Source organism: Saimiri boliviensis, chromosome 4 (assembly GCF_048565385.1).
Source record: "Saimiri boliviensis isolate mSaiBol1 chromosome 4, mSaiBol1.pri, whole genome shotgun sequence".
Taxonomy (NCBI): domain Eukaryota; kingdom Metazoa; phylum Chordata; class Mammalia; order Primates; family Cebidae; genus Saimiri; species Saimiri boliviensis.
The window spans coordinates 78,973,466-78,988,973 of NC_133452.1; the positions used below are offsets into that span (position 1 = coordinate 78,973,466).

The 15,508-nt window shown below is 40.8% G+C and overlaps 1 protein-coding gene across 2 annotated transcripts in view; it reads left to right on the forward strand.

The window, feature by feature from the left end:
* The window catches only part of MDN1 (midasin AAA ATPase 1), a 183,287-nt gene that overhangs the window by 75,817 nt on the left and 91,962 nt on the right, over window positions 1-15,508 (forward strand). For both annotated transcript variants that reach the window (XM_074397695.1, XM_074397696.1), the window contains exons 26-33: window positions 94-240; window positions 1,708-1,849; window positions 3,473-3,607; window positions 3,688-3,826; window positions 5,912-6,050; window positions 6,364-6,494; window positions 8,039-8,183; window positions 9,775-9,904. In XM_074397695.1, the coding sequence (XP_074253796.1) occupies window positions 94-240; window positions 1,708-1,849; window positions 3,473-3,607; window positions 3,688-3,826; window positions 5,912-6,050; window positions 6,364-6,494; window positions 8,039-8,183; window positions 9,775-9,904 (1,108 nt within the window). The remainder of the gene's footprint in view (window positions 1-93; window positions 241-1,707; window positions 1,850-3,472; window positions 3,608-3,687; window positions 3,827-5,911; window positions 6,051-6,363; window positions 6,495-8,038; window positions 8,184-9,774; window positions 9,905-15,508) is intronic.

Consider the following 15,508-nt stretch of genomic DNA (forward strand, 5'->3'; position numbering starts at 1 on the left):
ACCTCTGTTTTAATATGTTATGGTGAATGCCAGAGCCTCCATATTGGAGATTAAAAGGCACCATTTACCGTATTCTTTCTATGCTCTGCCTAGGTGCTTTCTAGAGCCTTCAGGAATCGGTTTGTGGAATTGCACTTTGATGAGTTACCTAGCTCTGAGTTGGAAACAATCTTGCACAAGCGCTGTAGTTTGCCACCCTCCTATTGCAGCAAGTTGGTTAAAGTCATGCTGGATCTTCAGGTATTTCATTTCCTTATCACTGAACTTAATTTCAAATGGAATGTGTTGATTATGTTTGGTGATCAAAATCTCATGGGTTCTTTTGTTAGAAAAAAGAATCTGTTTATATATTTTTCCAAATAGAGGTTTGTTTGTTTTTCTTTCCTTTTTATTTGAGTGAGACAGGGTCTCACTCTACCGTCCTGGCTAGAGTGTAGTGGCGCAGTCATAGCTCATTGCAGCCTCTACCTCCTGGGCTCAGGTGATCCTCTCATCTCTGACTCCTCACTGCTTAGTAGCTGGGACCACAGGTGTGCACTGCCATGTCCGGCTAAATTTTTTTGTAGAGACAAGGTTTCACCATGTTGCCCAGGTTGGTATTGAACTCCTGGGCTCAAGGGGTCCGCCCACCTTGATCTCCCAAAGTATTGGGATTATAGGTGTGAATCACGGTTCTTGGACTTCAAATAGAGGTCTTTTAAATGTTTCCCACTAATATATATTTTTAGTTTTCTTTTATCAATCCACAATTTGACATCATTGAAATTTTTCTGATATTTACATGTGATTTTGTATTTGTGTACAGTATTGAAGCATTTTGTTTAGAATGGAATTTGGCTTAGGGAAAACTGCAGTTTTTGGTTTTTAAACAGATATAGTCCTTCAATGGACATAATTTTAGAGATCCATTCTTTGTGGCTCCCCCTTGTCAACTGCAAAGCTATAGCTGATCTTTAAAAATTCCATTTATCTTATGGGGTTAAAAGTATTCTTTATCAGAAAGTATGCATTGTCAAACTGCTTTTTAGAAAGCTAGTAATAATGAAGACTCCTACCATTATGGTCCCACGTTGTTTCACTAATCTTCCTGCATCTTTGCCACCATTTGCATTACTATTAATCATCTTTTTCTATGTGGCATAAGAAATGTGGAATTCCATTTTATATTCTTTTTTTTTTTTGTTTGTTTGTTTGTTTGTTTGTTTGTTTGTTTGAGACAGAGTTTCGCTCTTGTTACCCAGGCTGGAGTGCAATGGCTCGATCTCGGCTCACCGCAACCTCCGCCTCCCGGGTTCAGGCAATTCTCCTGCCTCAACCTCCTGACCTGAGTAGCTGGGATTACAGGCACGCGCCACCATGCCCAGCTAATGTTTTTTTGTATTTTTAGTAGAGACAGGGTTTCACCATGTTGACCAGGATGGTCTCGATCTCTCGACCTCGTGATCCACCCGCCTCGGCCTCCCAAAGTGCTGGGATTACAGGCTTGAGCCACCGCGCCCGGCTTATATTCTTAACTTAAATGTGAATTTGAACATTTTTCTTCAGAATATTTACATTAAAAATTAATCTTATTCAGTGGAATGAAATCATTTTAATGGGAGCGTAAATTTGTTAGGTATTTTATATATGTTGTACTACATGCCTGCTATGCGTTACTGCTTACTCTGCAGCCAATGTCCTTTTTCATTTGTTTTGATACTTTAACAGTCCTATCGCAGAAGTTCGTCAGTGTTTGCTGGAAAGCAGGGCTTCATCACCCTTCGTGATCTGTTCCGATGGGCTGAGAGATACAGATTGGCTGAGCAGACCGAGAAGGAGTATGACTGGCTGCAGTACTTAGCCAATGATGGTATGTTCTCGGTCAAATGTTCTCAGTATTTAGTTATGTTAAATATTGAAACTTTTTATTAAATCTTGCCTCGGATTATGATTGATGTATACATTTGACTAGGTATTCCAGGGAGCCTGTTTCCCTCCAGTTCTAACTTCTTTTGTAAGTGATCTTATTCCTGCCAGCCTCCATGCTAATAAGTACTGGTTGCTAAGGTCTTCTTACTCTTTGCTTCAGGTAGTACATGTGGGAGTCAGGATACGGGCGTAGCCTCTTTGGGAGTTTAGGTGGATGGTTGATGATAGCTTTGTGGGCCATTTTTCTGCAGTGTTACCACAGATAGCTTGGCTCGTGCCTTACAGACATACAGAAAGCTGATTTGTCAGAAAACATAAGCATTCTGAGAGACAGAATTTATATAATCTGAGACTCAGGAAGAATTTGTTCCTGTTTGTGATAGTATACAAAGTGTTTTGAATCTTCCGATTTGAAAAGTCCTGATGAATGGGCTAGTTAATAAGCAAGAAAAATATATAAAACTAAGACAAGAGATTTTTTTGTCTACTTGTAAAGAATATTTATGCAGAGGAATACTTTTTTTTCTTTCTTTTTTTTTTCTTTTTTTTTGGCTACTCAAATCAAAAGGAGAAGAATACTTTTTGGCCTGGCGCGGTGGCTCATGTCTGTAATCTCAGCACTTTGGGAGGTCAAGAGATCGAGACCATCCTGGCCAACACGGTGAAACCCTGTCTCTACTAAAAATACAAAAATTAGCTGGGCGTGTTGGCGCACACCTGTAGTCCCAGCTACTCGGGAGGCTGAGGCAGGAGAATTGCTTGAACCCGGGAGGCGGAGGTTGCAGTGAGCCGAAATCGTGCCACTGCACTCCAGCCTGGCGATGGAGCAAGACTCTGTCTCAAAAAAAAAAAAGAGGAATACTTTTTTAAAAACTTTTTTTATTGAGGTATAACATGCAGTAAAGTATTTTCCCATGTAAACCATCACCTAGACCAATATTTAGAATATTTTCAATAACTCAATAAGTAGGTCTCTTGCCAGTGGAGGTAACCACTACCCTGACTACTGTCACCACTAATTGACGTCTGTCTGATTATCACTACTAATCTTATTGAACAGAATTTTGCTTGTCTTTGAACTTCAGCTAGCTGGTATTATGTACTATGTACTCTCTGGGTTCTGGTTTTTCACTAAACCTGATGTGAGATTCAATCATGCCATTATGTGTATCAGGACTTCGTTCTTTTTTGTATTTTTTTCTTTGTATTTGTATTTGGTAATCTATTGCATGGAGACACCACAGTTTGTTTATTCATTCTCTTGGTTATGGACATTTGGATCATTTTAACTTTTTAGCTATCATGAGTAAAGCTTCTCCGAACATTTCTGTGTATGTCTTTTGACCCACATGTGTTCATTTGTGTTTGGGGATACTGGAAGTCATATTGCCGAGGCATAGTATGGTTAGCTGTAATAGGCCCTCCCAGTTTTCCCGTGTAGTTCTTCAGATTTCTGCCTCACCAGCAGTGTATGAGAGTTGCTATTGCTCCATATTCTCAATGTCCTTTGGTGTTTCCAGCAGATACTTGATGATTCCTCTCCTCTTCTTCTTCCTCCTCCCAGGTTATATGCTTCTGGCAGGTCGAGTCAGGAAGCAGGAGGAAGTTGATGTGATTCAAGAAGTCCTGGAGAAACATTTCAAGAAAAAATTGTGTCCTCAATCTCTTTTCTCCAAGGAAAATGTCCTGAAATTGCTGGGTGAGTAGGCCAAAATCCCCAGAGGAGTTTGATTTGAGTTGTACTCATTAGAATCTAAATATTTATTTTTCTTTGGATAGGTACGTTGCCTACTCAGTTGTCCACACTGGAGTCTAACTTTGGCCACATTGTGTGGACTGAGGGCATGCGGAGACTCGCGATGCTGGTGGGAAGGGCATTGGAATTTGGTGAGCCGGTGCTGCTGGTTGGAGACACTGGGTAAGGATCTATGACAGTGACTTGTAAGGTTTTATTTCAGTTCCACAAGACTACTTGGAGTTATCGCTGAAGAACTCATGAAAGTATTAATCCCTCCTTTTTTCCTCCTCCTCCTCCTTTTTTCTTTCTTTTTTTTTTTTTTTTAAAGAAGAAACTAAGATCTGTTACTGTTTACTTTCCTCTACCTTCAGACTAGATCTTTTTTTATGGAAAAGAAGGACATTATTATTATTATTATTATTATTATTATTATTACTATTGGAGATGGGGTCTAACTCTTATCCAGGCTGGAGTGCAGTGGTACAGTCATGGCTCACTGCAGCCTTAACTTCCTGGACTCAAGTGATCTTCCTGGCTCAGCCTCCCAAGTAGCTGGGACTACAGGCACACACCACCACACTTGGCTAATTTTTAAATTTTTTTGTGACATCAGAGTCTCAGCCAGGTGTAGTGGTTCATGCCTGTAATCCCAAAATTTTGGGAGGCTGAGTCAGTTGTATCATTTAAGCTCAGGAGTTAGAGACGAGCCTGGGCAACATGGCAAAACGCTGTCTCTACTAAAATACAAAAATTAGCTGGCTGTGTTGGTGTCTGCCTATAGTCCCAGCTATTTGGGAGGCTGAGGCAGAAGAATAGCTGCTTGAGCCTGGGAGGCAGAGGTTGCACTGAGCTGAGATTGTGCCATTGCACTCCAGCCTGGGCAGCAGGAGTGAAGCCCTGCCTTTAAAACAAAAAAAGGACGAGAGTCTCACTTTGTTGTCCAAACTGGTCTCAAACTCCTGGACCCAAGTGATCCTCCTGCCTAGGCCTCCCAAAGTGTTGGGATTACAGGGCTGAGCCATTGTACCTGGCAAGGATGATTTTTTGCTTCATTGCATTGAGGGCAGTTTTTGTCTGTTTAGTTCTTTTAAACAGTGTGCAGAGAAGAGTGGATAAACCAGTGTCTCTTGAAAGTCTATAAAGTCTGTAAGGATTAGATTTCTTTCCCATGCCTTGGTGGTTTTTTTTTGTTTTTTTTTTTTGACATGGAGTCTCACTTTGTTGCCCAGGCTGGCGTGCAGTGGTGTAATCTCGGCTCACTGCAACCTCTGCTACCTGGGTTCAAATGATCTTCCTGCTTCAGCCTCTGAAGTAGCTGGGACTGCAGATGCGTGCCACCATGCTGACTAATTTTTTTTTTCCTCTTTTTGAGAGGGAGTCTCGTTCTGTCACCCATGCTGGAGTGCAATGGTGCGCTCTTGGCTCACTGCAACCTCCCCCTCCTGGGTTCAACCAAGTAGCTGGGATTACAGGTGTGCACCACCACACCTGGCTAATTTTTTTTTTTTTTTGAGACAGAGTTTCGCTCTTGTTACCCAGGCTGGAGTGCAATGGCGCGATCTCGGCTCACCGCAACCTCCACCTCCTGGGTTCAGGCAATTCTCCTGCCTCAGCCTCCCAAGTAGCTGGGATTACAGGCACGTGCCACCATGCCCAGCTAATTTTTTGTATTTTTGGTAGAGACGGGGTTTCACCATGTTGACCAGGATGGTCTCGATCTCTTGACCTCGTGATCCACCCGCCTTGGCCTCCCAAAGTGCTGGGATTACAGGCTTGAGCCACCGCGCCCGGCCAATTTTTGTTTTTTTAAGTAGAGACCAGGTTTCACCATATTGGTCAGGCTGGTCTTGAACCCCTGACCTCGTGATCTGCCTGCCTCAGCCTCCCGAAGTGCTGGGATTACATGTGTGAGCCACTGCGCCTGGCTAATTTTTGTATTTTTAATAGGGATGGGGCTTTGTCATGTTGGCCAGGCTGGTCTTGAACTCCTGACCTCAGGTGATCCACCCACCTCAGCCTCCCAAAGTGCTGGGATTACAGGAATGAGCCATCATGCCTAGCCTGTGGCTGTTGATGGAACTAGGATGGAATTTGTGCAGTCATGCAGAGGGGTGCCTGAGCCTGGGTTTGAGGTTCCACATTTTCCAGGACTCTCTGCTGCTGCAGTGAGACCCTCACAGTGGTTCTTCTCTTTTGCTGAGGGGTGTGTTTATGGATGTATATTTGAAAGACATGCCTTGTTAATCAGTTGCATATCTCTAACAGGTGTGGGAAAACTACTATCTGTCAGGTGTTTGCAGCCTTGACAAATCAGAAATTATACTCTGTCAGCTGCCACTTACACATGGAGACATCAGACTTCCTTGGTGGCCTGCGGCCAGTGAGACAGAAGCCAGATGACAAGGTTTGTCTAGCAGCAAGTGTTCCTGTTCATTTAAAAAACTGCAGTTGGCTGTTCATGAGTCAGTGTTGGGGTTATATTCACGGTGAGGTTTCTGGAACTGGGTTCTGGTTTGGTTAAATGTGCATGTCTACAGATTTTCACTGGACTACAAGGGCCGTGGCATGCATTCTGGTGTGCAAGTTCTATCTCCTGTTCTCAGGTTCTTACCTTCCTCAGAATGCCTATTTCATCCCTGGAGACACCAGCCAGCTGCATGTGTATTGTCTTGTGGAGCCATCTGCCCTTTAATTTTCCCCACTTTTTCAAATTATAGGAAGAAATTGACACATCAAGACTCTTTGAGTGGCACGATGGGCCTCTGGTTCAGGCCATGAAGGAGGATGGCTTTTTCCTCTTGGATGAAATCTCACTGGCTGATGACTCTGTCTTGGAAAGACTCAACAGGTACGTGCCTGAGAGGTTTGCCTTGTATTTGACATTTTTTCGTTGGTGTGATTTTTTTCCCCCCCAAAGACAGTGTCTCACTCTGTCACCCCAGACTTCAGTGCCATGTTATGATCATGGTTCATTGTAGCCTCGAACTTCTGGGATCAGGTGATTGATGTGATTTTTATAGGTATTAAATCTTGTGCACAGTAATGCTTCTCATAGGTGCACCTTAATAAATGCCCCATGTTACCATGTCTTTTGGCTTTAGCATTCAATGTCTTTTAAATTTTTAGTTTTTTTCGGCTATTAGTAATCAGATGGCATTGTGGAGTGGCAGGGCTAAAACATGAGCTGAAGTCAAAACTATTTTTTAAGGTGAATTATATGCTTACTCTCTTAATATTTTGAAGGAACTATAGTCAGAATCCTAGACCTGTGGCTATAAGCCATCATCAGACCTCAGACCCAATATGAATCTTGATGTGGCAACACCCATTTTTTCTCTTTTGAGGTATAGTTTACATATCATAAAAGGTATAATTCGGTAAGTCTACAGTCCCATGATGTGTTCTTCTTACAAGCTGTATGCGTAGAACCAAGTTATTGAGTTAGTGGTATTGCAGTAGAGAAAGAATTTAATAATTGCAGAGCTAGCCAAGTAGGACAGGAGTTTATTACTCATATTGGCTTCCCTGAAAATTTGGAAGATAGAGGTTTGTTTTTTTTTATATAGTGTCTTGCTCTGTTTCCCCAGCTGGAGTGTAGTGCTGCAATCTCAGCTCACTGCAACCTGTACCTCCCGGGTTTGATTCTTGTGCCTCAGCATCTTGAATAGCTGGGACTTCAGGCATGAGCCACCGTACCTTGCTCATTTTTGTATTTTTAGTAGAGATGGGGTTATACCATCTTGGCCAGGTTGGTCTCCAACTCCTGGCCTCAAGTGATCTGCCCACTTTGGCCTCCCAAAGTGCTGGGATTACAGGCATGAGCCACTGTGCCCAGCCTACAATCCACTTTTACAGCATTGCCGTCATTCAGTAGAATCCCTTGTGCCCATTACACTAAATTTCTGATTAATCTATTTTTTGTCTATGGAGATTTGTCTTTTGGGTATATCAGGTAAAAGGTCTCTTCTGTTACTTTGCGTTGTTTTGAGATTCATTCCTATTTCAGCACATATTAGTTTGTTCCTTTTTATCCCAAATATTGTTGGCTATACACATTTTGGTTAACTATTCACCAGTCAATGATATTTTAGTTCTTTCTAGTTAGCTGTTATGAATAATGCATGCAATGTGTTTATTTGCTTATAAGTTATTCATTTTTAAGACCAATGCCTTAATAGGTTATAAGTGGAAAAGTTTCTTTCTTCATCAGAAATAGCCATTACTACACAGGAATTGGGATAGTGAGTCATTTTAACATTTGTGATAGGAAACCATTAACTAAAGTAAAAATTTGGTAGAGAGGAGATGACTATTTTTTTTAAAGAATGTCAAAGACCATAAAATTGAAAGATTATATAAGCCCATTTCAGTGTTCTTCCATTTTTCTTTTAGTGTCCTTGAAGTAGAAAAGTCTCTGGTATTAGCCGAAAAAGGCAGTCCAGAGGACAAGGATAATGAAGTAGAGCTGTTGACTGCTGGGAAAAAATTTCGTATCCTAGCAACCATGAACCCAGGGGGTGACTTCGGAAAAAAGGAGGTAAAACTTTTCTGGTACACAATTTCTTCCTGGTTTTTGACCTCAGCTTACTAGTACTCATAAATATAGTATGCAATAATGGATTTGGAATATTATGTTGGGGAAAAACTAGGTAAAAATGTAAAAACCCAGAAATATTTTAAAATAATTTGGGTTAGGAAATTCTGACACAAATATCCCCTTATTTGATATCTCACTTTGTGTATGTGCTCGAAATATCATTGTTACCGTCACCTTGCCTAGCCCTTTACTTATGTATGTTACCCTGAGAAAGCTCTCACGAGCTCTGCAAGGTTTTTATTGTAGTTTTATGGATGAGAAAAGTTGTATCTGAAATTTAAATTAAACCTCTGTTTTTAACAGTCCACTTTCTTAAACACACCTTTGCTTTCATGAGTGGTTTTAAAGTGACAAAAAAGTCATAGCCAAGAAGCTCTTCTGGTTTATAGATGGAGATGATTTGTTCTCATAAGGGTTATGTGGGTCACTTTCTGACTGCTGGTAAAGTAAAGAGCAGAGGGCAGTTCCTGTGTTCAGAGGGTTGTTTTCAGGTATATATAGGAACTAACAACCTTGTTGGTTTCTGGCTCCAGAAACCTTTCAGTGAAGAAGTCAGCACTGTGTGCTGGATCCCGGTCCGTTTAAAGTTAAGAAGAGAGTCATGTAACAGGACAGGGTTGATGAGAAGAAACAGAGGAGTTGATCTTAAATGAGACAATTAAGAGTCTTGGTAATTTGGTGGGTAGCTGAAATGATATTTTGGGCCTAGCTTTCTACCCAAGGGAAAGTTACTTCTACCCAAGGGAAAGTTACTTTTTAGTTTTGCGTGCTTAACAAGAAGAGCAAGACAGGGTGCTGGACACCAGAGGTACTGGTTGTCTCAGATACAGATACAGTCCACACATGAATTCACCTGGCATTACTCCTGGGTCTCTCTGTGGTAGACCAGATAGATGATCATCAAGTAGAAGGAAAGTAATGACAAAGTAATCAGACAAACCAATAATGATTCTTATGAGGCACTGGCAAACATTTGTGAATAGTGTTAACTGAACTTTTGGAGGGAAAAGGAACCTACAGGGGCAAAGGCCCTAAGACTGGAGCAGCTAAACAATTTCATGTTATTCAAAAGGTAGAAAATACGTATTTTTTAAATTGCACTCCCTTTGAGCCACATAAAAAAAGTTTCCTCCTCCTACGTCAGAGTGCCCTCCTCTGTGGGAAGATAGGTGTTTATTTTCTCTGAAGTATTATTTAGGTACCTGGTGCAAAGTAAAGGTAAAGTAAAAGGAAGAATCTCTGCTTAAGGAGAAGAGTTCAGGTTTGACTGGCACTGGCTGGCTTCCATCACTTAGTCTGTCAGGCCTCTGACCATGTCTGTTAAGAAAGTGACGATGACGCTGGAAGGTGTCATGGAATGTAAGGAGCCAAGACAAAGTACATCTTCAATTAATTATATCTGGTAGTAGAAATAATAAAAGAAGTGTGTAGTATTTGCTGGACTTAACAGCTAACAACATTGTTTCAAGACTTGTTTTCCAGCTTTCCTTATAGTTTTAAAAATTCACATTGGAGTTTGTGTTTCTTATAGCTGTCTCCTGCCTTAAGAAACCGGTTTACGGAAATATGGTGCCCTCAAAGCACAAGCCGTGAAGATTTAATTCAGATAATCAATCGTAATCTTCGTCCAGGATTGTGTCTGGGCAGAATAGATCCTAAAGGTGAGAGTTTGCAGGTGGTAATGGTAGTATTGTGTCATAGCAGGATTTGTGTTGGGTGTTGAGGGATCTCTTACAGGACATTAGCCCTATATGTATATGGTATGCTATAAGAAGACAGGAGATAGATAAATGAAAGTAGACAAGGAGAATATGGCACTATTCTGTTACCTTCCATTAAAGTGTCCCTTCTTCATATTGTCGTCATTACCACCTTGACACAGTGTCTCTAGAATTTCAACTGCATCTCTTTAGTTTTCATCAATGAATATGTTATTCTTTGACTTTATTAAATTTTTTTTTTTTTTTTTTTGGCTGGGTGTGGTGGTTCACGCCTGTAATCCCATCACTTTGGGAGGTCAAGGCAGGCGGATCACCTGAGGTCAGGAGTTTGAGACCAGCCTGGCTAACATGGTGAAACCCTGTCTCTACTAAAAATATAAAAATTAGCTAGGTGACTGTAATCCCAGCTACATGGGAGGCTCAGGCAGGATAATTACCTGAACTAGGGAGGTGGAGGTTGCAGTGGGCCAAGGTCGTGCCATTGCACTCCAACCTGGGCAACAGAGCAAGACTCCCATCTCAAAAAAAAAAAAAAGAAAAATGAGGCCAGGATCGCGCCATTGCACTCCAGCCTGGGCAACAGAGTAAGACTCCATCTTAAAAAAAATAAATAATTTTTATTATGAAAAATCTCAAACATAGAAAATAGATTAGTATCCATAGCCTAGAATTAACAGTTTAAAATATCCAATAAGAGTCAACACTCTGACTATACATCTTTTTGTTTTTGAAGCCTATGATGTATGCATATATGTTTGATATTCAATGGAGTAAATTTAGAACCCTGATCTGGTTGAAAGACTAAATACATAGTTTTTTGGATTTTTTTTTTTTTTTCTTTTTTTTTTGAGACGGAGTTTCACTCTTGTTACCCAGGCTGGAGTGCAATGGCGTGATCTCAGCTCACCGCAACCTCTGCCTCCTGGGTTCAGGCAATAATTCTGCCTCAGCCTCTTGAGTAGCTGGGATTACTGGCACGCGCTACCATGCCCAGCTAATTTTTTTTGTATGTTTAGTAGAGACGGGGTTTCACCATGTTGACCAGGATGGTCTCGATCTCTTGACCTCGTGATCCACCCGCCTTGGCCTCCCGAAGTGCTGGGATTACAGGTGTGAGCCACCACGCCTGGCCTGGATTATTTTTATAGTCTTAAGGAATATAAAAAGATAACTGCTTCTTTGAAATCAGAATTCATGGATATATTCCACTTTTTTTTTTTTTTGAGGTGGAGTCTTACTGTCACCCAGGCTAGAGCACAGTGGCATGAACTTGGCTCACTGCAACCTCTGCCTCCCAGATTCAAGCAATTCTCCTGCCTCAGACCCCCGAGCAGCTGAGACTACAGGTGTGTGCCACCGTAGCCAGCTAATTTTTGTATTTTTAGTAGAGATGGATTTCACTATATTGGCCAGGTTGGTCTTGAGCTCCTGACCTCGTGATCCACCCGTCTCAGCCTCCTAAAGTGCTGGGATTACAGTCAAGAGTCATCGTGTTTGGCAGGATACATTCAACTTTTTAAAGGTATCCTAAACCACATTTTCAAAAATGAGTAGGGTAGCTTTGAAGACCATATAATCTGCATGGAACCCATTCTTATTTCTGGTGTTTTAGGGAAGACAGACTCTTTAGTCAGCTGAGCAAAGACTTCTTTAGAAGAATGGCCCACGGTGAACTGCCACATTTGTAGGTATACACAGTTCTGCTTGAATGGCCAGAGTTGAACTTCCTTTGTTCTCTCCAGTCTCTACCAACGTCATATTCACCCAGTGACACCAGAATTGACTAAGTGTGTAGCTAGTTGAAGACTCATCTGGAGGGCTTGTTGAAATGCAGCTTGCAGGGCCCCACACCCAGTGTTTCTTACTCAGCAGGGGCACAAGAATTCGCCTAACCAGGCCTCAGGTGATGCCACTAATGTTGGTCTAAGGCCCATGCTCAGAGCTTTGGAACTCAGATCCCATAATAGGTTGTGTGCTGTTTGCATTGGCACATTTATTGTGAGAATTCCAGTAAAAGAAGGAGTATAATACAGACTTTTGGGGAGGGGTGCCTGGAGTGCAGTGGCAGAATCACAGCTCACAGCACTCCTGACCTCCTGCGCCCAAGTCTTTCTCCTGCCTCAGCCTCCCACGTAGTTGGCTCTGTAGGCATGCACCACCACGCAAGGCTAATTTTTATGTTTTTTATAGAGGGATTTCACCATGTTGCTCAGGCTGGTCTGGAACTCCTGGGCTCAAGTGATCCGTCTGTTTTGGCCTCCCTAAGTGCTGAAACTACAGGCAGGAGCCAGGAGGCCAAAGCCACCCTGAAGACAGAAATCGTTAACCAAGCATGGTTTGTCTTTTGGCTCTGTGTTGGGGCTGCATTCCTTCAGGAAGTTACCTCTGCATCTCCTGTGGGCTGTGCTTATTCTTTTCTTATTTGAATTGTGGTAAGAATGACAGATGGTTTAACGCTGTCATGACCATGCTTGCTGCCTCACCAGTGTGCTGCATGCAAGCATGGGAGCCCTGAGAACTTACCTCTGAGCCCTACAGCTTGTTCTTAAGGAGCATGTTTACTTCAGGCTTTCTAGGCTACATAGCAGCAGACTTCCCAGGGAGGCACTAGAGACCTTGAAAGGAGCATGGTGAATGAGGTAAAAGTGTCTTAATAATTCACAGCAGTTTTATTTTCTAGAAATAGATCAGGAAGGCACAACATAAAAACTTCTTTAAAAAAATTGTGAAATATAAAACAGGAAGCTAGACATAGCTTTTTGTTTTTAGATTTTCTTTAAAAATAGGTAAGATTTAATTAATTGAATATTTTAACTGATAATGTCCTTCTAAACTGAATTCTGATCCTAATTGTAGTACTTATATTTATTATTTTAGTGAGTATATAAATAACACTGGATTCTACTTAGTTTCTCTAGTATTTTTAGTTCACAAATCTCTGTATTAGTATTACCCATATATTCATAGGATGAACACAAGATTCTAATAGCCAGGCGTGGTGGTGCATGCCTATAATCCCAGTCTTGGGAGGCTGAGATGGAAGAATCCCTTGAGCCTAGGAGTTTGAGATTAAAGCAAACTATGATTATACCATTGCACTCCAGCCTGGGCAACAGAGGAAAACCCTCTTTTTTGTTTTTTTAAAGACTCTGTGAAATTGATTTGTTTAAAAAAATTTACTTGTGAAAAGCACATGAGCTGCTTTTTACAATCTCTATAAACAATACTTCTGTATTACATTGGTTAATGTACCAACTATTGGTACATTAGCCAGTACTTTCATGAAGCATTCTATTTCATTAAAACTATTGTTTACAATGATTTTCTTGAGTTATATTCTAAAAGTGGAGGTAAGAAACTGCATAGTTCTCCTTAGGTAAGGTCAAATTTCCTCTCCAGGAAGATGTTATCATTCACAACACTGCCTGCAATGTAGTGCATGTGCCTTCTTGTCACAGTCCCTCCGTCAGGGAGTTTTCTTTCTCTGGTTTTTCTTTTTTCTTTGAGACAAGGTCTGGCTGTGTCATCCAGGCTGGAGTACAGTGGCACAATCTCGACTCACAGCAACCTCTACCTCCCCAGCTGAAGCCGTCCTCCTACCTCAGCTTCCTAAGTAGATGGAACTACAGGTGTATACCACCACACCCAGCTAATTTTTGTGTATTTTGTAGAGACAGGATTTTGCCAGATTGACCAGGCTGGTCTTGAACTGGGATTACACATGTGAACCATGGTGCCTGGTCTCATTTTAAAAAAATACAATGAAATCCATTATTTTATGCTTATTAGTTTAGTGGAGATTTAAAATTTCCTTGTCTTTTTTTATTAGTGACATAGAACATTCTTTGTGTTCTATTTTTATTTATTTTTTTGAGAGAATCTCACTCTGTTGCCCAGGCTGGAGTGCAGTGGTGCCATCTTGGCTCACTGCAACCTCTGTGCTCAGGTTAAAGTGATTCTCATGCCTCAGCCACTGAAGTAGCTGGGATTACAGACACATGCCATCATGTCTTGCTAATTTCTGTATTTTTAATAGAGGTGGGGTTTTGGCCAGGTTGGTCTTGAACTCCTGGCCTCCAGTGATCTGCCTGCCTTGGCCTTTCAAAGTGCTGGTATTATAGACAAGAGCCACCGTGCCTGGCCTTTATTTTTAATAAAGTAATCATTTCGCATTTGGTATTCATTATGTCTTTGGGGTGATATTCTTTATTACATTTATCACAGATTTTAACATTGTTACTTTTTCATATTTGTTCTAAAAATATGTGAATCTGTTTATTTCTGATGATCTTGTTTCTTCAAGTCATAATTTAATTTCTCTTAATGGATTTTTTATTTTGATTATTTGAAAATTTACCTTGAATTCTTTTCTGAAGTATGGATCTGAGTACTAGTATTTACCGTGTAGTTGTTGAAATAGCATTTAATTTCTTTCCTCTTTGTTACTGGATTTTCTCCCTTGCATTGTCATTTTAAGCTCTTTTTAAAAAAGAGTTGTGGGGTTTTTTTGGAATTAGTATACTTCCAATCAATTACATTTTTTCTAACTAATTCACGATATATTTAGCTTTGGAGGCTGTTGCTGTGCTTTACATTATAGCAATGCTTCCTTCACAGCTTTTTTTTTTTTTTTTTTGGGGGGGGGCGGGGGAGACTGAGTCTTGCTCTGTCACCCAGGCTGGAGTTCAGTGGAGCGATCTCAGCTCACTGGAACCTCCGCCTCTTGGGTTCAAGTGATTCTCTTGCCTCAGCCTCCGTGTAGCTGGGACTACAGGCATGTGCCACCACGCCTGGCTAATTTTTTTGTATTTTTATTAGAGACAGGGTTTCACCGTGTTAGCCAGGATGGTCTTAATGTCCTGACTCATGATTGACCTGCCTCAGCCTGCCAAAATGCTGGTGTTACAGGTGTGAATCACCGTGTCTTAAGTCTACTATTGAATTAAGACATTTTATGAATTCTTGATGTAATTGAGATTTCTTTGAATCCAGACAAATATTATCTGATAGGAAATTGTGATAATTAGAATATTCAACTTGATTCATGAGACCAAATTTGTGAACCCCCCTAATTTGCTGAATTCTGATTGCTGCATAGATGTAAAAAAAAACCGCAAAAACTTGAATGAATGCCATTGAAAAGATGACATTCCTTATTATATTGAAGTAAACATTTACTTAAAATACAAGTAAAACTATAAGATATAACAAAATTTGCATATTTTCTAAAGTAATTGTGCTAGAAGTGTGTGAACTCTAATAAACTGAATACTTATTTGAGTAGTTTGCAAGTCTGTCTAAAACGGTAATTCCCAAGGTTTTGTTTTTGTTCTTTGGATAGGGATGGATTGCTATTAATAAATCCCTTCAGAATTCGATCAAAGCTGCAGATTGCTTTTGTTAGATAAAGCATTCATGTATATTCACAGAACTTTTTTAGAAAGAGCAGAGACCCCTTTTAGGCTATCTGTGTGCCCCAGGTTATGAACTTTTGTTATGAAATTTCCACTAACAGCAAGTGCTTTTTTTGTTTCTTGTGTTTAG